This window comes from Cornus florida, unplaced genomic scaffold, assembly GCF_030987335.1.
Source record: "Cornus florida cultivar Cherokee Brave unplaced genomic scaffold, ASM3098733v1 CherokeeBrave_3.0.0_Hap2_Chr06, whole genome shotgun sequence".
NCBI lineage: Eukaryota > Viridiplantae > Streptophyta > Magnoliopsida > Cornales > Cornaceae > Cornus > Cornus florida.
In genome coordinates this window covers 88,908,532-88,934,713 of record NW_026775576.1, presented here as the reverse complement: position 1 = coordinate 88,934,713, position 26,182 = coordinate 88,908,532, and the positions used below count along the sequence as shown (strand labels likewise).

At 38.5% G+C, this 26,182-nt stretch overlaps 2 protein-coding genes across 3 annotated transcripts; both read left to right on the top strand.

Annotated features, from left to right (window-relative positions):
- Nucleotides 1-653: 653 nt before the first annotated feature.
- On the top strand, nucleotides 654-14,194 carry LOC132312699 (uncharacterized). Of its 2 annotated transcripts, XM_059811170.1 has the most exons (4): nucleotides 654-1,060; nucleotides 1,626-1,772; nucleotides 9,130-9,195; nucleotides 13,477-14,194. In XM_059811170.1, exons 1-4 carry the CDS (start codon nucleotides 908-910, stop codon nucleotides 14,143-14,145), a joined length of 1,035 nt encoding a protein of 344 aa, XP_059667153.1. In that variant the 5' UTR covers nucleotides 654-907; the 3' UTR covers nucleotides 14,146-14,194. The 2 variants fall into 2 exon arrangements, with proteins under 2 accessions (XP_059667153.1, XP_059667154.1); XM_059811171.1 differs by lacking the exon at nucleotides 9,130-9,195.
- A 2,375-nt stretch (nucleotides 14,195-16,569) lies between these two features.
- Nucleotides 16,570-17,800, top strand: LOC132312700 (probable membrane-associated kinase regulator 6). Its single transcript, XM_059811172.1, has 2 exons — nucleotides 16,570-17,384; nucleotides 17,477-17,800. Exons 1-2 carry the CDS (start codon nucleotides 16,589-16,591, stop codon nucleotides 17,482-17,484), a joined length of 804 nt encoding a protein of 267 aa, XP_059667155.1. The 5' UTR covers nucleotides 16,570-16,588; the 3' UTR covers nucleotides 17,485-17,800.
- The last annotated feature ends 8,382 nt before the right edge of the window (nucleotides 17,801-26,182 follow it).

Genomic DNA, 26,182 nt, shown 5'->3' with positions numbered 1-26,182 from the left:
AAATGAATTATCGGATTCGGATCATTAACGGGTTCTCGGACTGAATGTCCCAATCCATACCTTATTTAGCTCGGACTCGGATCGGATCGGATTCAAAATCGGATTAAATTAATATTTACTAACATATATAATTATAAAGAGTATGATTTTATTAGTATGTGTACTAAGAGATTTATCAGCATGTGGATGAGAACACCACAATATTTTTATATAACATTATTATTATTTTGGATTATTGGTTTACCTTTAATACAATTCTAATAGGAGTATTGATATATATATATATGTGTAAAATTATTGATAAATAATTATATATATATAATTTCAATCGGATCGGATCGGATTTTTATCGGATCGGATCGGCATAATCCATATACGATTTGTTAAACTAACGGATTATCGGATTCGGATCGTAATCGGATTATCGAATTTTTTGTTCAATTCATATCCGACTAATCGGATCGGATCCGGATCAGGATCCGCTTCATTGACAGGTCTACTTAAGAGGTATGCTAGTAAAATAAACTTTGATTGATGATTTGAATCGGGTTAACCCTTCAGAAAACCCGAGTTCGATATCCACCCGCCTCTGTTACTCTCCAATCCATTAGTGTTGCTAAATACGTCGTCGTGTAATATCGTTCATCCTTCGGTGTTCGAGCCTGTCGTGACATGGATGGTTAGCTTCCTCAATGCACAGCAGGAACACGCATTGGCTCTCTCTTTCTAATTACTGGCAACTTCGTTGGAGCTGACTCTTCCGCGTTCGTTGAATCACACAATTTTAGGGTTTTGTTTCGTCTCTCTCATACGATGCATTCTATGAGCTAGGGTTTTCTCTCTATCTGATGCAGCATCAATTTGGGGTTTTCAATCTCCGGGTTCTAACCAATCCGGTGTTGCCTCCATGGCAGCTCCTAGCTGTTACACGCTCTCTAATCGTTCGTCACTTCTCTCTCCTCCCATTTCTGGATTCAAGGATCTGAAACTCTCTAAAACCTCATTGCCATTCAATCGAACCTCACGCATCGTCAATTATCTCTCTAGGTCTTCGAAGAAGGTAAACTCTCCAATCTTTTCTCTAAATACACGTGTGACGAATTTGAAATTTTTTTTTTTTTATTAGTTTCCAATTGGTTTTTCTGGAAAAAATGGGAAAAGTGAAAGAGGATTCTTAGTTTTTCATTGAGTGTTAACTCTTTAAAGATTTTTCACTTTGGAAACAAAAGCAACGGGAAACATGGATTCGTTTTCATTTGTTTTCTCGTCAACTAAATGAGGAAAGATAGATTTTTAATTATCGTTTGTTTTATACTCCATCTCGTTTTGTTATGATTTGAAAAGAATGCTAATTAATGATTTGAAACTATAAAAAGTTTTCATTTTTCATGCCTGAGAAAAAAGAATCTTGCGCAACTGATGTTAATGCAATTATTAGGCTTAGTTGAGGTGTGGTTTCCATTAGTAGAAAAACCAAAACAACTCAAGGCAGGATAAATGAAAATTCCTCCGATTTACTTGTTTTTCCTCTTTTTTACTGCCAATGGAGGGTTCAATTCATCTTGATGTTTCATATTTCAAAAATGTTACTAATAACTTTTCTTTTTCTTTTTTGGGTTTTGTAGACATGGAGAATTTCATGCTTTAGGAAAGAAGAGTCTTCAGAATTTCTCGACTCCAATTATGCAGAAGCAAAGTTGTCAGGAGAATTGAACCCTGAATTCGATCAACAAAATGTTGTCAAAGAAAACTGGGTTGTAAACCTTAGAAAGGTACTGCTTTCATGATGATGAATTTTTCTTATTTATTTATTTTCTTTTTGTAGATTTTTTCATGGTACAGTAGAAATATACACCATATTCAGTACTAAAGCACCTTACTTGACATTATTTCATTTAATTATGAAAGGTGTTTGAAATGTGCAATTCTTCTGAAATTTGAAAATTTGGAACATAAATAGTGAGTTTCAATGAGTAGCTTTGAGAATTTACTTTGCAGATTGTGACAATCACTTGAAGCTTGAATTATATCTCATAAATGTAAGATCATAGTTGTTTGAACTTGACATTTTCAAAGATAACTGGGTTTTAAACCTTAGAAAGGTACTGCTTTCATGACGATGAATTTCTTTTCTTTTTGTAAATTTTTTGATGGTACGGTAGAATTATACACCATATTCAGTACCAAAGCACCTTAATTGACATTATTTCATTTTATTATGAAAAATGTTTAAAATCTGTGATTCTTCTGAAATTTGAAATTTTGGAACAGAAATAGTGAGTTTCAATGAGTAGCTTTGAGAATTTACTTTGCAGATTGTGGTAACCACTTAAAGCTTGAATTATATCTCATAAATGTAAGATCATAGTTGTTTGGGCTGTTTAGGCATTCAGCTGTTTAGGCAATGCCTCAGCAGTTGGGCCTCCCTGGGTCAGATGTGGCTTAAGCGTCATAGAACATGACATTTTCTTTGGAAGCTACTGGTTTCTTGCTTCTTCCCCATAGTAGAAATGAAAAAGGTTATGAATTATACAAATCAATAATGACATACTTATAACATGGAAACAAATTAGTTGCATACTTTAATAGTAAACTGTATGAACAATTATAAAATAAATGTGAATTATCATATATTCTTGTTAAATGCGTGTTGAAGATGACATGTTGGACACATCCAACAGTCGCGTCCAACACACGGATATTTTACACATTTAAAAGAGTTCCTGTAACATAGGTTTTGTTGCAAGTAGTTGATTCAAAATTATGAAAAAAAAAAAAACACTTAATGTGTAATTACAAAAAATGATGATATAAAATTATTGGGTAAACTACAATGACCTCCCTGAGGTTTGGCTTAATTGCAAATAAACCTGAGGTTTGCATTTTTTTTTATAGTATGTCCCCCTGAGGTTTGCCCAATTTTGCAAAAACCTTCCCTCTATACAAAAAAGAGTACTTTTGTCAGAAAATTGGTTTGAAGTGACCAACATACCCTTTAATTAAATAGAAAAGACCCTATTACCCTTGTTGTGTCATCAAATTACAAAGGAAAATGTTCAAAGGGACAAAATTGCCCTTTTATCTCTCCACTCATCCCACCACCACCACTAATTCCCTTGCAATTTCCAAACCCACTAACTCCACCACCTCCACTGCCTCCTCCTCCTCCACCACCACCATCTCCCTTATCTTTTTCATACCATATATATGAATTTATTTATACACCCAACATTTAATCTCCATCTCTCTTAAATTATTATTATTACCGCAAAAAAAATATGTTGGAAACGTTTTCTATCAACCCTTATGAATGGTATTCCTATACATATATAGCTAGGGGTGCACAAAAGAACCGGAACTGTGGAACCGGAACCGGAACCGTGAGAACCGGAAAAATTTAGGAATCGTGAACATACGGAAAAATTTAGGAACCGTGAACATACGGTTCCGGTTCCGGTTCCAGCCCGTGGGAACCGGTAAGAACCGGAACCGTATATATATATATAATATATAATTATATATTATATAAAATTAACCCTATATATATATATATATATACCTATTTTTTTAGTTTTTTTTCCCTAAATCTGATCCTCAGCCTCCCCAATCGCCTCCAATCTCCATCTCTATTCTCTGGACTCTGAACTTGCCCAGTAGTAGTTGCCCTCTCTCTCTCTCTGCAAAGACTTCTTCTTAATCAATTTCTTTCTCCCCACGTGAGCTTGCGCCATAGGCTCATAGCTTTTGAACAGATCTGATAGCAAGAAGAATCAAATTTGTCTAGAACAGTAGAACCTTTGTTGTGAGAATGCCCATCTCACCGTTGACCTGTTTGGTTTTCATAGTTTTTGGCCTTTGAGATGACCCATACTTGTTGTCTTCAATCAATCACAGAGGAGGGAAAGCTACAATTCTTGATTCACTCCAATCCAGGTAAAGCTACTGCTCGTGCTCATTCCAGCATCCACTATCTTCATCTTTTATTTGTATCTATATATATATAGACACACATGTATGATTGTGCACTTTTGGTGATATTGATTATTGAGTGTGCTTAAGAAACCAGTTCTAGATTTTTGTTTTGATAATAAATAAAACCAAACCATTAACGAATTTAACGGTTCTCATGGAACCGAACCGGAACCGTTCCGGTTCAACGGTTCGGTTCCGGTTCGGTTCCATACTATACCGTTCCGGTTCCGATTCCGACCGGAACCGTGAGAACCGGAACCATGTGCACCCCTATATATAGCCAAGAAATATATAGTCACTCTTATACATATATGCCTCTCCAGCTGCACCGATGATTACACCGAGCTCGTCGATCTCCGAAAAGAGAGCGAAATTGAGATGAAGTGCGACCTTACTTGGTGGCACGTAATCCGGCTTGGTTTCGTCTCTGTCGACTCCGGCATCTTCACCCTCACCGGAAAATAAGCTCACGACACCACCGGACGACATCGATCATCCTCTTTGCGCTGCTATTTGCCTTTTCGGATCAATCCTAATATGAAATCTCCCCATTTTATCCTCTAATTCCCCATTTTCGTCCACCTTTGGTGCCATCTGAATACATAATTCTATGTTTTCTCCATCACTTTTTTGTTTCGCATTACACGATGCAATTCCCCTCTCTATTCTAGGCAATTTAAAGTTTACCACATTTAAATCCTCAAATTCGCAAGTAAACCCCTCTTTGAATTCGTCTAGGTCAACTTCTTATCTTCACAATTCACCATTGGTTGCAAATTAGGGCTCGTATTCAAATTTTGATTCATAACCAGGTCTCTAATAAAGATCTGTCTGGGTGCTGGGTCGATCTGTTACACTACCACAATGGTCAAATTGATGTAAGGGTTTGATTGGGTGGGTGGCAGTGATGGTGGTAGACATGGTGGGGTGGCAGTGATGGTGGTAGAAGCATGGGTGATGGCGGTAGAAGTGGTGGGATGGCAGTGATGGTGGTGGAAGCGGTGGGGGTTGCGGAAGATAAAGATGAAAGAGAGATAATAGAGGGAAGGAGAGAGAGGAAGGAGTGGCTGTGGCAGTGGCCATGGTGGGAGGAGGTGCGGTAGCCACGGTGTCCCTGTTCATTGCCCCATCAACACAAAGCTTCTGCTTCCACTTTTCATCCCCAAAGTTCACCATTAAATGTGTGTTGTGTGTGTGTATATGTGTTTATATCTCCTTGGGTTATACAGTATGTGTTTGTATATAAATATATATGTATATGTGCATATATATATCTTATATATATGTTGACCAAGTATAACAATTGTGTGGAAAAAAAAAATTATAGGGGTAAAATAGTCATTTGGCATACTCAAATATTTAACCTTTTTAATAATATAATAATGAGGGTAGATAAGTAAATTCACATCAAATTCTGACATAGGGAGGTCTTTGCAAAAAAATGACAAACCTTAGGTTTGTTTGCAATTAGGCCAAACCTCATGGGAGGTCATTGTAGTTTACCCAAAATTATTTGATCATATAAGTTCTTAGTTTACAAAATTTTATTTGGTAATGGCATCTAATTGTAAGTTTGTATTTATTTAATGGTAATTTACACAAACCTGCGCTATGGTTTGCCATAATTACAGAGACCTCCCTTCTGGTTTGGGAATTTACACGAACCTCCTCTAAAAATGAAACTATCCTACACGGACCTCCCTTCCGTTACGGTCAACGCCCGTCAACGACAGATTCTGCTAGCTTCTGCTAATGTCATCTACGTAATAAAATTAAATACCCATAATACCCTTATCCCTACCAATGATTATTTTTCTTTCCTCTTCGTTCTCTCTCCTCTCTCTGCCTCCTACCAATTCAGGCCATGTCTTGGGTTGATGATGGGATTTGGATAACTCCTTGTCATTTGGGAGATGATGTTTACTATCAATGCCTGATGATATGAAGGTGGAAGATTGGCATAGCCACGTTTTTCACGCAAAACATGTTTATCTCTCTTCCCTTAGATCTGGGTCAATTTTTCACTCTCTCTCTCTTCTTTTGCCTCTTCGTTTCCTCTTATCTGTACCTTCATAGGTTCCTTCCCTTGCTTAGTGACACAGAGATTGCAAAAGAAGAAAGCCAGTGGGAAAAGAAAAGATAAATCTGGAGGCAATTTCACTAAAATTGAAAAAGAATTGTAGCATTTGAATTGTGTGATTCAAGACATACGAAGAAGTTTGATCAGATTCTCATATATATGGAGTTTCAATTAGTGGCCACAAAGATGAGTACTACTGAGAGTGACGTTGATTTTGCGAAATGCGAGTGTTGTGGATTGACGGAGTAGTGTACTCCGGCGTTCGCGGAAGGTATGAAGGCCGTTGATATGCGGACTCTGTTCAGAGGCAGTGGAAGACGAGATTGTGAGGTCGGAGAGGCCAATTGGCACCGAAGAGCACTGAATCGGCACTTGAGCTTCTGCACCAAGTTCAGATTTTTGAGTCCTCCGGCCAATCTGACAGAGGACTTCATCTCCGCCTTGAAGCAGCTTTTTCGGCAAAGTCTAGATTCTCCGAGGTCAACTGGCATCTTCTCTAACTCCTCCGGTTGTGCTCGTTCAATCGGAAAGTTGTTGCTCCCTTTCTCCTCTCTTTGGTAATTTGATTCTCGTTCTGGCAACAATAATTAGAGGACTAGAATGAGAGAAGAGAGAGAAAGAACCAACAAAGATTAAATTAGAGAGAAAAACCTCTTTTTAATAAAAAGAAGAGTAAATTAAACAGATCCGTTAGTCCATTTGATGGTCCGTCACTAGGAGGGGAGGTCCGTGTAGGTTAGTTTCATTTCATGTGAGCTGGAGTTTCCTTCTCTACTTGTTAGAGAGGATGGGATTCGGTGGGCGATGGAGGAGATGGATTCTTTTTTGCATCTCTAGCGCTCGTTTCTCTGTCCTTGTGAATGGAGCGTCGTCGGGTTTCTTCTCTAGCTCGAGGTGTTTGAGACAAGGGGATCCGCTTTCCCCTTTCCTGTTCCTTTTTGTGATGGAGGCTCTTAGCAGATTGCTAAAGAGGGCTGTGGAACTGGGTTTTTTGAGTGGCTTTCGGGTGGGCAGGAATGTTGCTAGTCAATTGGAGGTTTCTCATTTGATGTTTGCAGATGACACTATTGTGTTTTGTGATGCGGATGAGTCCCAGTTGAGGTATTTGAGATGCGCTCTGATCTGGTTTCAAGTTGTTTCTGGCCTTAAGGTTAATGTTGGTAAGAGTATTCTTGTGCCTGTTGGGGATGTTCCGGAGATTGAGGTGTTTGCTCACATCCTTGGCTGTTGCATTGGCTCTTTTCCCATTTCTTATTTAGGATTGCCTTTGGGTGCTCCGTCGAGATGTGTGGGGAGCTGGGATCCGGTTGTGGACAGAGTCGAGAGGAGGTTGGCGGGTTGGAAAAAGCAGTACTTGTCCAAGGGGGTTCGGGTTACCCTGATTAAGAGCACCCTTTCTAGCCTGCCTACATACTTCTTGTCTCTGTTTCAGATTCCTTCTTCAGTGGCTGAGAGAATTGAAAGATTGCAGTGCAACTTCCTTTTGGGGGGGGGGGGGGGGGGGGGGGGTGGGGGAAGGTGAAGAGTTCAAATTTCACTTGGTTCGATGGGAACAAGTGTGCCGTCTAATTCGGTTTGGAGGCTTAGGGTTTCGGAGGTTGTTACCTTTTAATAAGGTTCTTCTTGGTAAATGGCTCTGGAGGTTTGGGATTGAGAGGCATTGGTTATGGAGGAAAGTTATTGCTTGCAAATTTGGGGAAAGTCGTGGTGGGTGGTGCTCTCTGGAAATGCGTGGTCCAAGGGGAGTGGGAGTTTGGCATTGTATTCGGAGGGGTTGGGATGATTTCTGCAAGCATGTTCGTTTTCGTATTGAAGATGGAAGGAGGATCAGTTTTTGGTTGGATCTCTGGTGTGGGGATCTCCCTCTTGCTCTCACGTTCCCACGGCTCTACAGGATTGCTTCTCATCGATAGGCCATGGTTGTCGACTGTTATCATCTTGATAATGGGAGACTGTCTTGAGATGTTCGTTTCAGGAGGCATTTTCAGGATTGGGAGATCGAGGATGTTTCTCGTTTTCTGGAGTTGTTGTATAGCCAGGTGTTTTCTATTGGGGGATCAGATCAGTGGTTCTGGATTCCTACCTCGCATGGCCGTTTTGAGGTTAGGTCCTTTTTCAGATGCCTTTCGTTTGGTCATGGAGATCCCTTCCCTTGGAAGTCTATTTGGCGGTCCAAGGCTCCCCGCAAGGTCGCCTTTTTTGCTTGGACCTCTGTTCTGTGTAAGATTTTAACCTAGGATAATCTGAGGAGGAGGAATCAGGTGGTGGTTAATCACTGTTTCATGTGCTTGTGTCATGAAGAGTCTGTTGATCACATCCTTTTACATTGCAGCATGGCCATAGATTGTTGGGATTTGATGCTTCGTTTATTTGGGGTTCATTGGGCTATGCCTTTCTCCTCTAGAGGGTTGATTGAGGCTTGGAGAGGCGTCTCTGTTGGGGCTGGCATTAGGGATGTTTGGAGGGTTACGCCGCTCTGTATCTGGTGGTGTATTTGGCTTGAGAGAAATAGGAGATATTTTGACGGGAAAAAGAAGCCTGTTTCTATGCTTAAGTTCTCTGTTATTTCTACTTTTTTTTGTTGGGTTTCAGGGAGAGATTATAGATCTGTGGAAGAAATTATTGTTTTTTTGGCCTCTTTGAAGGTCTAAGGCGCCCTCTGGCCCTTGTGTTCCTTTTGTTTCTTTGGGTTTCGCTCCCCTTTTTGAGCGTTTTTAATAAAATCTTACTTATCAAAAAAAAAATAATGGGGAACTTCGTGTCCATGCATGTAATCCTCGCATAATATTCAGTTTCTAAGAAAATATGTAGGTAAATTTCAGTTCTCAAAGAGGCTAAGTTGAAACTTGAAAAACGGGTGTTGATATTAAATTTTGAAGTGCGATGTCCTCTTTTTCTATCCTATTTCTAATTTTATTGAAGTAGGGAGATTTAGAAAATATGTGCTGACATCAAATTCAAGGATTGCGCCACAACTTGTTTCCCCTTCCATTAAGGTCTATTGATTTCATAGAAAGAGTAAAACTGTAACACATCAGACTGTTCCAGATTAATGAGTTGTCTTGTTTATGTGTCAGGCTACAGATTCAGTTTTTAGTGCGGAACCTTGGACAGTTCCATGGACAGCAAAGACCTTACTGCAGGTAAAGAGTTTTTTATTTTATCACTCAGTGATTCTGAAACAGTCCATTTTGGCCTCATATTCCACTGAACCACTAAACAACAAGTCAATGAATTTCAGAAATTTTCTTTAATGTGCTCATTGACATGAATTTTAATTTAAGGGCTAAGCGGCATCTTTCTGATGTAGGTAATAAACCAAGGGTTAAAAATATGATAAATCTAACCTTTATTGATCATGCAAAATTTCATAGTCTAGTTTAAAATCATTTTTTTGGGCGTATTCAATATTTTTTTGGATTTTCGCCCTATTAGTTTGGTGGGATGTTTTTACAAGTTGATTGCGAAAGTCTTGGCCTCTAGGTTGAGGAAGGTTATGGATGGCATCATTTCTGACTCTCAGAATGCTTTTGTAGGAAGTTATCCGATTTTGGATTCAGTTCTTATTGCCAGTGAATGTGTGGATTCCCGTTTGAGTAGCGGAGTTCCGGGTGTTTTATGTAAGCTGGATATCGAGAAGGCATATGACCATGTGAGTTGGAGCTTCCTCCTCTACTTATTGGAGAGGATGGGGTTTGGTGGCCGTTGGAGGAGATGGATTCTTTTCTGCATTTCTAGTGCTCGGTTTTCTGCCCTTGTGAATGGAGCTTCGACAGGTTTTTTCTCTAGCTCGAGGGGTTTAAGACAAGGGGATCCGCTTTCTCCATTCTTGTTCCTTTTTGTGATGGAGCTCTTAGCAGATTGCTGAAGAGGGTTGTGGAGTTGGGTTTTTTGAGAGGTTTTAGGGTGGGCAGGGATGTTGCTAGTCAATTGGAGATTTCCCATTTGATTTTTGCGGATGATACTTTAGTGCTTTGTGATGCTGATGCGTCCCCGTTGAGACATTTGAGATGCGTTTTGATTTGGTTCCAAGTTGTTTCTGGTCTTAAGGTGAATGTTGGCAAGAGCCTTCTTGTGCCTGTTGGGGATTTTCCTGAGATTGAGATGTTTGCTCAGATTCTTGGATGTTGCACTGGTTCTTTCCCCATTTCTTACTTAGGGTTGCCTTTGGGAGCCCCTTTAAGATGTGTGGGGAGCTGAGATCCGGTAGTGGATAGATTCGAGAGGAGGTTGGCGGGTTGGAAAAAGCAGTATCTTTCTAAGGGGGGTCGGGTTACTTTGATTAAGAGCACCCTTTCTAGCCTCCCCACTTATTTCATCTCTCTCTTTCAGATTTCTTCCTCAGTGGCTGAGAGAATTGAGAGATTACAGTGCAACTTTCTTTAGGGGGGGAGAGGAGAGGAGTTCAAGTATCATCTGGTTCGATGGGAGCATGTGTGCCGTCCTATTCGGAGTGGGGGCGTAGGGTTAAGGAGGTTGTTACCTTTCAGTAAGGCTCTTCTTGGTAAATGACTATGGAGGTTTGGGATTGAGAGGCATTGGCTTTGGTGGAGAGTTATCACGTGCAAGTTTGGGGAAAACAATGGTGGGTGGTGCTCTCTTGAGATGCGTGGTCCTAGGGGGGTGGGGGTTTAAACTTACATTCGGAGGGGTTGGGATGACTTCTGCAAGCATGTTCGTTTTCGGATTAAGGATGGTAGGGGGATCAGATTTTGGAAGGATCTTTGGTGTGGGGAGCTTCCTCTTGCTCTTGCTTTCCCACAGTTCTACAGGATTGCTTCTCACCGACAGGCCATGGTGGTTAACTGTTATCACCTTGATAATGGGAGATTGACTTGGGATGTTCAGTTTAGGAGGCACTTTCAAGACTGGAAGATTGAGGATGTTTCTCGTTTTTTGGAGGTTCTGTATCGCCAGGTGATCATTGTTGGGGAGTCGGATTGTTGGCTCTGGGATCCTAACTCGCAGGGTCGTTTCGAGGTTAGGTCCTTTTTCAGGTGCCTTTCGATTGGTTCCGGTGACCATTTCCCCTGGAGGTCTATTTGGCGTTCTAAGGCTCCCTTCAAGGTAGCCTTCTTTGCTTGGACTTCCGTCTTGAGTAAGATTTTAACTCAGGATAATTTGAGGAGGAGGAATCAAGTGGTGGTCAATCATTGTTATATGTGCTTGTGTGATGAGGAGACAGTTGATCACCTTCTTTTACATTGCAGCATGGCCAGGGACTGTTGGGATTTGATGCTTGGATTATTTGGGGCCCATTGGGTTATGTCTTGTTCCTTTAGAGGGTTGATCGAGGCTTGGAGAGTTGTCTCTGTTGGGGCTCTCATTCAGGATGTTTGGAGGGTTACGCCTCTTTGTATTTGGTGGTGCATTTGGCTAGAGAGAAATAGGAGATATTTTGATGGAAAGAAGAAACCTATTTCTATGCTAAAGTTCTCTATTATTTCCACTCTTTTTTGTTGGGTCTCAGGGAGAGATTATAGATCTACAGAGGAGATTATTGTTTTTTGGGCCTCTTTGAAGGTCTAAGGCGCCCTTTGGCCCTTGTGTTTCTTTGGGTTCCGCTCCCCTTTTGAGCGTTTTCAATAAAATCTTACTTATAAAAAAAAATATATTGAAGAAAAATCCCAATTATCAAAATTTTGGAAATGTTGTACATAAAGGTTTTATATATTCAACATTTGAAATATTTATGTTGCCATGTGTACATATTTTGGAACATATTTTGGAATTCAACATGACAGTGTTGGACTTGGCAACTTTGGTGAATTAGCCTTTGAGTGCGTTAGATAATAATATTGTCAAATATAATTGACAAACTTCTTAGAAATATATTAAATTATATGATTCCAGGCAATGGGGCTTAGTGTTTTTTTCAGTGTTGGTTTTGTGATAAAAGAGGTAGCGTTGGTGGTGGGAGGTGATAGTAGCTAGTTGCATGGGTTGGCAATGTAAGATGGTGATGAAGATTAGTGGGGGCCAAAACTAGAATATTTTTTCTTCCTCTGGGGGTTTGACAGGAGAGAGAGAGAGAGAGAGAGGTGGACTTATATCTGGTACTTCAACATGAGTGCTCTTGGTGGCAAACAATCCAACAGCATGTTGGTGGTTATAAAATGAGGTATCATGTTGTAGCGGGGCAACAATGTGGGTGGTGTGATGGCTATGACAGCAGAAGTGGCAATTAAAAATAAGTAAATAAATAAATAAGGGCTGTGATGGTGGAGTTGATAGTTTTGTAGCAGTAATTGCATTACTTGATTAGCAGCTGGTGACAAAATGGCGGTGATAGAATTGTTAACGTGATGATGGGGATCTAACAAATAAGTGATGGTCACAAGATGATGGTGATGTTAACTGGTTTGTGAGGTGGTGGTGGTGGTGGTGGAGTTGATAATAGTAGTGGGGCAAGAGGTTATGCCATTGATAGGTTAACTATGGGAGACAGTGCAAGGGGGGGGGGGGGGGGGGGGGGGGGGGGGGGGGGGTGGAATTGTGATAGTAGCGGTGGTTGTGGTGAAGGTGGTGGAAGCAGTTAGCACTGCTTGTGGTAGTGGTGATGGTATTGATTAGGTTCTACTGTTGTCATATTGAAAACTTGATACTGTTGGTCTAGGTGTAATTTTATAGTCTATTTTAATTAGATTTAATTGAAATCATTTATATAACCATAACTTGTTTAGGTGGCAGCAACTATGGTGGCGGTGATCCCAACCATGAGGACCAGTGTGTTTTAGTCTTAACAAATTTAATACTAAATTTTTTCTAGAAATCAGCTTTTATTAAGCGTGTTTTTAAATTAATTTTATACTCATCATCTGGGTATTTAGAAATACAGGGTACATTTGTAGACACACAAGAATTTTTTTGTTCCGAACACAAAGCATTATCTCTTGACATAATTTACCAGATTAGATCATGATTTACTTCTTATGTGTTCAGATGAAGGTTGAAGGTGCCAGCTAGAATAGCTAATAAAGCATGTTGATAGTGCAAGTCTCTAGCAAGAAAATAAGAGAGAGTAGACTTAGGTGGTATGGACATATTCAACGCTCACCTATAGATGCACCAGTGAGGAGAGGAAAATTGATTTTCATACAAGGTAAAAGACAAAGAGGTCTCCAAAACTAACATGGAATGAAGTGATAAAAAATGATTTTTTAAAAATTAAATCTAGTAGGAGAAATGGCAAGGTTGATGATAGTTCAAGTCTCTAAGCAGCTTGAACTGTGTCTTCAGTCTGCCCCTGACAAAAAAAATCAGATGCAGGTTAACTAACTTAATCATGCTATATTACACACTTGGACACCATAATACTTAATGCAAATAATTGAAAAATCATTTTTGTTGCTGAAGTTTATGATACAAGCACATGGAAAACAACAAATATAGAGAGTAATAAAGTGAAATTGTTTGGTGTGCAGGTCATGCTCCTCTGGATAGCTTCATTCTGGTTGGTAGGATCTTGGATAATTCCATTCCTGGCTCACTCAGCAGGTTTCAGAAAGGAAACCCTGACATACAGAGGACAAGCCTTGTACAGCCTTTTGACAGACGTGGCTGAAGGTCTTGTTGGAATTGCGATCCTTCATCGCTGCCTTGCGAAATTTTATCCCCTTCCTTCCGACTGGTTCAGGTTCAGCCTTGAAGGGAACTGGCAGTTTGATGTTGGGTTGGGCTGTCTCATGTTTCCCCTGGTCAATCGGCTCTCACAGGTCAACTTAAATTTGTTGCCCATTCTTCCCTCCACGCCTGTCACAGTTTCAAGTGTTGAACAATCAATTGTCGCACGAGATCCAGTGGCAATGGCCCTTTATGCCGTAGTAGTTTCAGTTTGTGCCCCTGTTTGGGAAGAAATAGTCTTCCGTGGGTTTCTTCTCCCCTCCTTAACCAGGTACATGCCTGTATGGTGCGCAATTCTTGTGAGTTCAGTAGCATTTGCCTTGGCACATTTCAATGTGCAAAGGATGCTGCCACTTGTATTCCTTGGGGTGGTGATGGGTGCTGTTTTTGCGCGATCAAGGAACCTGTTAGCATCCATGCTCTTGCATAGCCTCTGGAATGCCTTTGTATTCTTAGATCTTATGAAATAACATTCTTCTAGTGTATTTTATATTCATTAATCAGGTCTAAGTTACCATCTCTTTTCTTGCTGTGTTTACTTATCTTGTTGTTTGATAGGAATTCCCCACAATTTATCTAGAGGATGTTCTCATGCAGTTCATGCTACTTGGAACGGTTAGGCCATTTGACAAACTCTGAAAATCCTGACTCCACCATGTGTCACATAATAATATGGAGCATACTGCTATTGTTTCTCCAAAAAGCCAGGGGTAGGGGGTTTGATTAGACGTTCTGTTCTGCTCTTTCACAACTCTTGATGTCTTGATGTGGTGCATATTGGCTGGTGACTTGTGAGCTGAAAAATTACACGAGAGAAGCTTTATCTGGTGATGGATGTGGTCAAGCTTTTGTTTTAGAGGTCTAATTATATGACAGACCAATTGTTGTCCCTTTGCTACGTGTAGTTGTTCATTTTAAAAGTTCTTGACTACTAACCTATAATATGAAGGTGATCAATACTTCCATAAGACAAGTGCAAGTCCTGGGATCAATCTTCCAATTTTCACATAATCCCACTTTCCAGTTTCCAAGAGTAGCCCACTCAAGGGGATTGACTATATATGTTTTAACTGGAATATAAAATTAATAAAAAATGAAGAAGAATGGGATTTACTATATGTACAGAGTAATCTTGTCTTGTCCGTCGGTGCGTCAACTCCTCCTAGTGACACAGGTGATAGGCCTCTCCTTTTAGATCCTAGATATTGTTATTGGCCATGGAATAAAAACTATCCGATTTCATGTGGATGAAGTTTATGGTGATTGCATAGCAGTAAATTTGTGGTCATGGTATGCTGAATGGAAACTTTTGTTTCTCCACCACTTCATAAAATTTTAAACAATCAGAAACACTGTTTGAAATTTCCTTGTGCCTACAAAATTTTAGATACTTTGCCTTTATTTCTTGGAGGGAAACATTGTAGGGGACCAATTGGTTTCAAATCACTTTCTATTACTTGTGTTTGGCCCTGTAATGTTGGCTGATGTTCATTTCTTTTTCCAACAACTCTGGTGACCCCCGTCCGGATATGCATATTTTTTAGATTGTTTGCAAATAATAATTAGTTAAAAATTTTGAATGAAAAGGACACAACTTTCTTTTATATTAAAACCTGGGAGGAGTTGAACTCACCACCACTCAAGACGGTTAGTGGATGTAAAAGCCTGAGATTTCCTTACCAAGAGAACTGTTGTGATATTTTCTTCTCCAGATTTCAGATATATATATATATATATATATATCTTCTTCAAGGTCAACATATAGCTACATGGTGATGGATATCATTTTGTTCTTTTGTTTGTTTGTTTGTTTTTCTGTGTTAGAAATATAATTTTCTGTCTTGTAAATTGCTTTTGAGTTTGTGGTTGGAAAGAGTATTATGTGATTAGTAATCTAAAACAAAACATATATCTTGTCTGATGGATCAAAATGTCTAAATGTATTCAATTCACCCAATTATTTTTTCCCCCCTCCTTCACCATATATTTGATTCTGCCTTTTAGGTACTGTGAGTGAAATCTGATGAATATTATGAGCAGATGGCATTTAATTTTCTCACTGGAATCAAGAATATGTTGGGACTTGGTCTCTTTATCTGGTAACTTCCTATATAAAGTTAAAGGTTATGTTAGGTGAAAGTGAAGCCACTAGTTACTTTGTCCTTCAAATATTGTCACATCCTTTATAGAGTGGGTAGGCATGTCCATGGTATAATTGTTTGATGCTTTTCTGAATTCTTTTAGAGTGTCTCACTTGTTTTTCATTGTTGTTGGTTTGACTAGACCCATTCTGAACAGATTAAGGTAACCTGAGTTGCCTAACAAACATTGCAGTATGATATTATATGTTTGATGCTAAATATTTCCTTAGCATGCAAAGTAGGTTACATACAATAAATTTTAATATTCCCTCTTGAAATCATATTATAGTAACATTAGTAGAGCACCACTAATCTGGTTCTGCTCACCCAAATTTATTAAATAGAAGATAGTAACAAAATAAAACATGCAAAACAAAATTAAAATGTGCAGAATGAATAAAAATACCAGTTTATGGAGCCTTAGTTCTGGTTTTTATCCCTTTGTTTTAGTTATTCGAAGCAATTGGAATATTTTATGGTCCTATGGAGTGTGCTTGATAACGTGTTTCCCTAAGCATTTGATTTCTTTTGATTGCTTCTTATCTATTATTATGAGTATATTAAAGTTTTGAAGAGAGACCATCTTCTTTGAGAAGTTTATTGAATATGATGAGGAAAAGTCAGGCTAAACTAAAGATGCAAGACTACATTATGGATGATTGTGGGCCTTGCATTTTTGTTTCTTTTCTCCTTTTTTTTTTTTTTTTTTTAATATATTTTTCAATTATTAAATATGATTGTCTGTAGTCAGACAACCACTTATAGAATTGTTATGGAGAGGATTGTAAGGGAATATATAGAAATTGGAGATATGGTCCATGATAGGACCTCTGCCATTACACACACCTTAGAAGTTAAGAGTCTGTTCTCCTCACATTCTGTGTATAGTGCATACTCCAGTTGTCTGGCAACCATGGAAACTTGTCAACCACTCTCCATCGAAAGTTTCTCGTATAGATGGTTAGTAAACATAAAGCCATCTTATGAGAGCCTAGACGACACCCTCCTGGCCTGCATTGACACGTTCGAAGAAGCTTCCTTCATCGAGATGGACCCAAAATTACCACCCTCAAAGAGGTTCTTTAGTGGCTCCCAAGATTGCAACTTTGATTTTCCTGCATCACAGTCTCCTCTTTCTCTTGTTCATGCCGATGAGCTCATCTCCAACGGCTTCCTTGTGCCTCTTTTTGTGAAGCCATCGAAGATGGAAGAGTATGATGCTTCAAGTTCCACTCCACTACAACCCATCTCCTCACATGCGCAAAAAAGTGTGCATTCAGCTAATAAATTCCGTTGTTCATCATTAAGAAGGTGTCGAAGATTATCAAGGCGACTGTTTTGGAAGTACTTGGATTTTCTCAGGCCACTGTGTCAAAGACTGGGAGGTCGAAGATCTGGCTCTGGAGCTGATACTTTAGGTACAAAGATGCAAGAATTGAAGCACTGGATATATTCTCCGGCAACACCTCCAAGGCCAAGCGTAGCTTACTCTGCTGATAATTGTCGTAGGTCTTGTGATGACGAGAGCTCAATTTATGAAGCGGTTCTCCACTGCAAAAGATCCATTGGTATGTCCATTTACTTGAAGATTTAACATTATACTGCCAATGGAAAAATTCACTCAGGTTTTTGATATTCTATTGAACTCTGTTATTTTCAGGCAAGTGAAAATGTAGATGTCTTGCTCAGAAGAGAACAAGAGAGAGAAGAAAGGAGATACACAATCAAAGGAAGGAAATGAGACGTCTCAAGAAATTCAGTGATCGCCCATCACTTGTTCTTTGTCCCTTTCTTCTTCTCCTGCAATGATAATACCCATTTGTCTTTTTAGGGAAATTATAGCAATTTGAGCAGAGAGAAAAATGATCAGTTATAATTCTGTATGTATTTTCCCTGTGATAGGAATTTTTCTGGCTAGAAGGAATCTCTTCAACCTCATTTATTCATCTGAAAATCAATATTATCTTTTTCTTGTTTTCCTTTATATATATATATTTTTCCTAAATTGTTTTCCTTTATATTAGATGACAACCTTTGATAAGATCATGAATTCTACATTTTTGTGGTGTTGATTACCAACCTTTTATTCTAGGGTGCTGGTAGGAGGGACTTTCCAGAGAATAGTTAAGATTATCATACTTTTATTTTAATCAACCATTTCTGACTTTTTTTTTTTTTTTTTTTTCTAAGTCATTAATTCTAGGTTTGAGCATGCGCTTTGGTTGTAACATTTTTATTTTAATCAACCTCAACTACTGCAATCCCCTACCTTCTTGTCTTCTCTGGCCAGATGAACTGCCAGCTCTAGGGGAATTGTTCAAGTATTGCCGTCAATACCACCATCAACCACCATTTTTTAATTTTTTTTTAGTCCACCATCAATTAGGGCTCCCCCAAAATTTTACCCCTCAATTTGGTCTTGCGTTTACGATGTTTGAAATCTGCCCCCCCACCCCCCAAATCATATTGTGTCATTTTTGTCTTTGCAACAAATAGATATAGTTGATGAAAAAGCTAGTTCAGTGCACGAGGTTCTTGTTGAAAAATACTCCGTAAATCATACAAAATGGGAATAAATTTTGGTATTGAGTTTTGGATATTTGAAATCTGGCCCTTCCAAATCTTACAAAATTTCGCTAAGTGTCCCAAGTAAGAGTTGAAATCGTTCCCCAAATCATACTGTGTCATTTTTGTCTTTGCAACATATAAATGAAATTGATCAAAGAGTTAATTCATGTATGAGATTCCTGTTAAGAAATAAATCACATAAAATGGGAGTGAATTCGAAAATGAGAGTATGAAAATAACAAAATTTAAGTCACAAAAAAAAAAAAAAATATATATATATATATAAATAAAAATACGAAAATAAAAAAGTGTTTGGAACACAAGAGCAACAATTGTATAACTTAAATCGGTGAGGCTCGTATACACACACCCTTGCTGACTTCCACAATTATCTGTTGCGCCAAGGCCCTCACAATAACATTCCAAAATATTTTGCCTCCCAATCTGAACCCACATGGTAAACAGCCCATGTGATAACAGAACTCTCTATTAACATGTGGCTATAAACTCATTAAAATATTTCTCCTTTACTTCAGGTACACAATATCAAAAGTCAATGGTATCAACTAATTCCAATACATCAGAAACACAACATCATAACCCAATGCATATGCCAGTCCAGTGACTCCAGTATGATTTTTGTTTTTATGTTTGCGTTTGCTAGTACATTGTTTGTTTAGTTACTCATTTTTATCCACATGTCCAATGCATATATCTTTTCATATTTGTTTAGTCTATAATTTGTTTTATTAATTCCAATTTTTCTACACCACATTCTTTTATGTCTTAGTTCAGCTCTTGTTAGATTAATCGGTTATGGAAAAATGTTTAGTTTTCTGCTATTTTTTTTTTTTAAAAAAATTAATTCTTAAATTTTTTAATCTCTTTGTGCACATCTTTATTCATTTAATAAGGTAATATTTTATTTTTGTTGTTTGAAATGGTTTCTGCTTTCACCTTTTTTTTTTTTTCACTGCTTTTAAAAATATTTGCAGATAATAGAACCAAATAAAAAGCAGAAGTGATTAAGGTTAGTGTAAAGAGGTAAATTTGTATTATTATTTTTATTATATTTTACTTTTGAAAATTAAAGCAAACACATACATTAATAATACTCACTTTCAATAAGAAAAAAAAAATTTAAACCAACAGGCCGGTGGTTTAGCAGTATCAGGCTCTTACTTCTCAAAAGGATATTAAGGGTTCAAGTCTCAGTTGAGGTATGTGTGTGTGAAATAAATGAGACATCCTAGAGAATAGATAATGTACTTTCATCTTTTTATTCACTTTGTTGGAATAGAATAAAACAAATTCACAATTTATTATGTTCCTCATAAGAGAATAAAAGTTAGAGTTTTAAATTATTTTTACAATTTCATCCATCATTATTTATAATATTATAATTTATAGAGGATAATATTATAATAGAACTATTTGTCTTCCTTCCTGTCTTCGGCCATATTTAAATGAATAAAAATTTATAAAGAAGAAAGAAGACCCATCCTCGTGTTATCTTTTCTCTCATTATTCTTTCTTTTTTATTTTTCATCCGCCCCTCTTTCTTTCTTCCTTTCCAGCATAGCACCCCGAAGTACATATTGTTCCGACCGAAGGAATCGGGCTGTCGGATCGGCCCAGTGGTTAAAGATCGGCCCAGTGGTTAAAGAGGCAATCTTTATAGCAAAGAAATGTGTTGCATAGGTTTTTTTGGAAACACATGTTACATGTAGACATGTCACATGTGGAAGTAAACAATCTGGCTGATGGAAACCTTGTTGCATGCTATAGGCATGTCGGAATTATTCAGGCTAAGGTCATTGCTACACATTTTGTACTACATAATATTTCTGTGTGTTCAGACCTTGTGATGCTGTCTGCGAACATCCAACGTGCAGGACAGGGTTAATATCAATCACTTGTTTGCCGAACCATTTCTGAGTAAATAAAAAGCATGGGGACAAAATATTTTTAAAGTAGATCTTGGTTCTTTACCAATCAAGATTCAAGAATGAAACAACAGTAATTTTTCCCACTTTGAGTAGATGAAATGCATGGAGACAAAACACACACACAAATTCTTTTTCTTTATATTGCTCTCTCAGGTCATATAAACCATTATACCACATGCCTTTTCTCATTTCCAAAGCCCATTCTCATTTTGACATTCCTTTTGTTTCACAGCACCTTCCACTTTAATCATAATTTCTTTCAAATATGGCATTTGATACTATTTCCAACGTTTCTTGTATTGTCACTGTTGCATCTTAACACTCTTATTTTTGTTGCGAAATTAAACAGAAAACACAAAAAAGAGATCAAACACACACACACACACAAGAATACACAAATTTTACTTGCTTCATTCAAAATCTGGATACGTTCAAAGATTGCAGGGATTTTCACTCTGATGATCAAAAACAGCAGCGGATACAAAGAGTTTTGAATGAATAAATACCCCTGCACTGGGCAACATAACAAGTGCCAAAATTATCAAAATACCCTTCAAAAGCAACAGCATATTCGCAAAATTGGGACTTGGTATTGTTCACGCGGTTTTTGTTCCCTACGCCGGTCGATAGACTCTTTGCGGGCGTGCCAGAGTATTTGTACAAAATACCCAAAATATGTAATTGAACACCAGCCTATCCCTTTTTCCGATGGCTGACTCTCAGGCGATTGTGTGGGAGAGAGACTAGTAAGAACTCCCAGCAAGGTTCTTTTATGCCTTATTTGTAGCAAGGACTTTTTAGAGTGTCTAAAGAAATGCAACGGCTGATGAATGTTCGAATGGATGGAATGGCCGAGTGAAGACAGGCGGCAAGAACTTAATCGATCGCCGGCCGAACGTGATGGCGAGAACTTAATCAATCGCCATCAGCCAAACACAATGGCAAGAATTTAATCGATCGCCACTAAAACGTGATAGCAAGAATTTAATCAATTGCCATCAGCCAAGTAATGACAAGAATTTAATCAATTGTCACTACGATTCAATGACAAGAATTTAATCAATTGCCATTGAATTGAAAGCTTAACTAAAATTGCGTAATTAAAATTGGCATAATTGAAATTGAAAGAAAGTAAATGGCTGAATCGAAATAGTTGACAATGATCTAATCAATTGCCATTAAATTGAAATAAAGAAATTGATAGGAAAAATGACGTAGAGTCAGTTGAAAACATTTTTAGTTGAAATGCATGTTTTGTGGTGGTGCTGGACGAATTGGAAATGGAATACAATACTTCTATTTATAGAAGTTCTATCTCAACTTATTTTCCTAATTAATTGTTAGAAAATCTCTTTGCTCCTTGATTTTCTTCACTTTATTACTCAAACTAAACCACGTTCCAGTAGTCTTTTGCGTCTCTTCTCTTCTTGCTTCAATAGGAAAGTCCTTGCTGAAATCTCTCATTGATCCAGTCAAATGCAAGTTGTCGAGAAATATGCTGAAAAGTTGCTGGAAAGTTGCTAACTTTTAGCAACTCCTTTCCTTAAGTTAGGCTGAAAACTTCCCTTAAATGGCTAGAAGACCATTTATAACTTTTGCCCAAATTATCCCTCACGTGACGGCCTCTCCTTTGAATTCCTTATTCCTTTGCAACGAAATTCCTATTTCATAGGAATCTCATTCCAACTAAATCTCTTTTATCCAAACTCAAATAATATATTTGAATTAACTCAAATATTAATTACCAAATTTCAGCAACAACCTTATTGGATAATGTGGCTAAATTTCTAGATTTTCTCCTCTTGTTTCTCAATTGGCCGACTTTTCTTGAAATCATACTAAACAAGTGTCGGCCCATCGCTGGTCCACGTCACCGCTGAGGTGGCTGCCAAGTTTTGGTGCCAACAAATGCCCCCTGAATTTCAAATGTCTTATCAGCCACTCAGGCCGATAAGATTTTTGGAATTTAAAAATGTATTGAAAAGAAACTGGCAGCTTAGGAGTTTCTAAACTTTATTTCTTCCAGGCCACCTCAAGTTGGTCTTTATTTTGCGTCAGCCAGAACTGGCCGATCCTGGTTCTTCCATTATTCCCTTAAAGCTGGCTGATACCCCTCAAAATATTGGCTATTTATAAACCCATGATAGACCTCACCATTGAAGTTTCCCAACTCTACTAGTAAGGCATGATCGTGATCGGCCGGGATCAAGCAGTTATGTAATGTCATTTGGGCCGATCTAACTGGCTTCTGTTTTGAAAGAACAAAATTCTGCTAGTATGGAGCTTTTCTGATGGCTGATCCTCTTGAATTTTTATACTCCCATGGAGCTTCTGAAAGTACGCCATCCCATGTTTTTGAATAGTCATTTTCTTTGATGACTTCAGCTATATCAGCCAAAAATACCAAGAATAGCATTTCTTTTGTGGCCGATTTTTTATCTGCCGGGGTAAGCTTTTAGAATGCCAGCAGCTATGGCCTGTCTCGTCCTTGATTTTTTATTTGGCACCTCAACAGCTGGCCGATGAAACATTATCTTCAGCCAAAATACCTTTCTGACTAACCTTTTAGAGTTAATATCAGCTAGACTTCTTTTCATTATAGCCGATATTGGTCGCTCCATTTTATTTTCTTCATGTAGCACTGCATCGGCCATGCAAAATTTTGCATTAATTGGCCGATTCATTTTCTTCCGCGAATTTCTTCTTCACTTAACCCTTTTTAGTTTCCATCCCCGCTTTCTTTTCTTGAAATTCGGTTGAGAACGACAGGCTAAAAGAATTCTCTTAGCCAATGATGATTCTGGCTGAGGATTAGATACCACTCTCGGCCAAGTATTCTGGTAATCTGGCCGATTTAATTCTGAAATTCTTTTACCTTTCCATTCAGGGCAACAATCGTGTTGTATGAGAGCCTTGACATTCGGAATGGCTGATGGTGTACTCTCGGTAACCTTAGGCTGATTCCCTTCATCAACCTTCCTTTTGGGAGCCTGGCCAATCACATTACTACCTGGTATGAAAATATCATTATCGACCTCCATGACTTCATCATCTGCTTCCTTTTTGGCAGATATGGTAGATGTTTGAGTGTCGGATGTGGCTGATTTTGGCTTTTTGTACATTGGTCGACCTATTCGCTTAAGGCCATTACCATATTCTTGCTTAATAGGATCAGCCAACTGAACCTTATCGACCGTCGTTGGCTGATTAAGATAATCAATGACCGGTCGATCTTGATTTACCACCAGCGGCTGATTATAATTCGGCCAACCTTCTGGCTTATCTTTGATCATTTTTTCAATGATCTCTATTAAAATTTTGTTTGAAGATTCGGCCTGGCCATTTGCTTTAGCATAGTATGGCGTAGAGGCTGACATATGAATATTCATGTTGTGGCCGAATTGTAGTACATCAGTTGCCCTAAATACTGTTGCATTGTCTGAAACAATTGTTTCTGGAATCCCAAATCTGTGGATGATGTTTTGTTCCATGAAATTAATCACTGTTTGCTGATCAACCGCTTTGTAAGCCTTAGCCTCAACCCATTTAGTAAAATAATCTGTGGCAACAATCACCCAGTGATGGCCTTCGCTTGATGGTGGATTAATTTTACCAATAAGGTCAAGGCCCCAACCTCTGAATGGCCAAAGTTTGATTATTGGCTGTAATTCTTTTGCTGGTACATTTTGAATCGGCCCGTGTCTTTGACAAGCTTGACAACCTTTTGAGTAATCTATGCAATCTTTTCTCATTCTCGGCCAATAATATCCATACCTGCGAATCAGCCATCTCATTTTAATCCCAGCTTGGTGAGCCCCACAGCTGCCCTCATGTACCTCGGCCATAACCTGAAGTGATTCCTCCTTGCTTGTGCATTGTAGTAGGAGCCCATCTTCTAACCCTTTTCTGTATAGATCCCCATCTAGAAGCACAAAGTTGATCGCTTTTCTTTTAATACTTCTATCAGCCTTGATGTTTGGATTTCGAAGAAACATTATAAATGGTAACCTCCAGTCATCGTCTGCCAAATCTTCTACATCAATTGTCCAAGTATCAAACAATATAGTATTTCTCAATTCGGCCGATGGCAAAGATCTTCGTGTTATCTTTATCAACTGATCTTCTATTTCGGCTGGTACTCTTATTCCTGAGGCTGCTTGGGCCATGCTGTTGGCCTCCTTATTCTGCCCTCTCGGCCAGAACTTAAGTTGAACATTATCGAATTAATTGATTAATGAAGTGGCTAGAGAATGAAACGGCCTTAATTGCCAACTTAGGCACTTAAAATCTTCCGAAATTTGGCTAAGGATTAAGTTTGAATCTCCCAAAATCTTTACATCTCTAACAGCCATTTCAATTAAAATCTCCAGGCCGATTATAAGCGTTTCATATTCGGCCTGATTATTTGAACATTTAAAATCTAAAAAGAAAGAGAATGAAGCCTTTCTGCCAGCTGGCGAAATAATAACAATACCTGCTCCTGCTCCATCAGCCGTGCTTGATCCATCAAACATCAAGATCCAAGGAGTTAAGAATATAGTTGATGACTCCAATTCATCATAAACCCATGGATCAATATCAGTTGAAGGATGATCGGCCAAAAAATCAGCCAGAACCCTTCCTTTTACTGATTTTTGTAGGACGTAGATTAAATTGAATTCCATCAAAGCCAAAGCCCACTTACCTATTCGGCCAGTGATCAATGGCCTTGATAGCATATACTTGATCACGTTAGTCTGACAAAGAATGTAAACATCAACAGGCCGCATGTATACTCTCAACTTCATGGCCGAATAGTACAAAGATAAACAAAGCTTCTCAATTGAGGAATATCTGCATTCTACATCAGTTAGTATTCTACTCAGGTAGTAGACAGCCTACTCCTTTCCATGTTTATTGTCTTGTGCGAGCATACTACCAATTGATTCTTCTACGGCCGATAAATAAAGCTTTAACGGCCACTTCTTTCTTGGAGGCATTACAACCGGGGGGTTTGCCAAATACTCTTTTATTTTGTCAAAGGCCTTCTGATGGGATTCGTCCCAATGAAATTTCTCATGTGACTTTAATTTCACTAAAGTCGAAAAGACATGCACTCGGCCAGCATGGTTAGAAATAAATCTTCTAAGAAAACCTACCTGGCCGAGGAACCTTTGCACTTGTTTTTTGTTGGTTGGGGCCCTAGCATTTATAATAGCTTTGACCTTGTTCTGATCAACTTCAATACCTCGTTTATGTACCAAGAACCCCAAGAAATTCCCGGCTGAAATTCCAAATGCACACTTCAATGGGTTCATTTTCAATTTGTGAATCCTCATCCTTTCAAAGGCCCTTTTCAAGTGTTCCAAATGCTGTCTCTTGGCCGATGATTTCACAACCACATCATCTATATAAATTTCCATGAATCGGCCAATCATATCATGAAAGATAGAATTCATTGCCCTTTGATAAGTAGCCCCGGCATTTTTTAGGCCAAATGGCATCACAATCCACTCAAAAGTACCAATTGACCCAGGACATCTAAAGGCCGTTTTATGAACATCCTCCTCGGCTAAATAGATTTGATTATAACCTGAATGGCCGTCCATAAAAGACAATATTTCATGCTTAGCGGCCGAATCAATAAGTTGATCGGCTACAGGCATTGGATATTCATCTTTTGGAGTGGCATTATTTGAATTGCGAAAATCCACACAAACTCTAAGTTTGCCATTCTTCTTCATTACAGGAACAACATTAGACAACCATTCAACATACCTAACTGTTCGAATAAATCCTGCCTTAAGAAGTCTTTCAATTTCTTCTTTAATTTTGAGCATTACTTCCGAAGACATCCTTCTTGGTGGTTG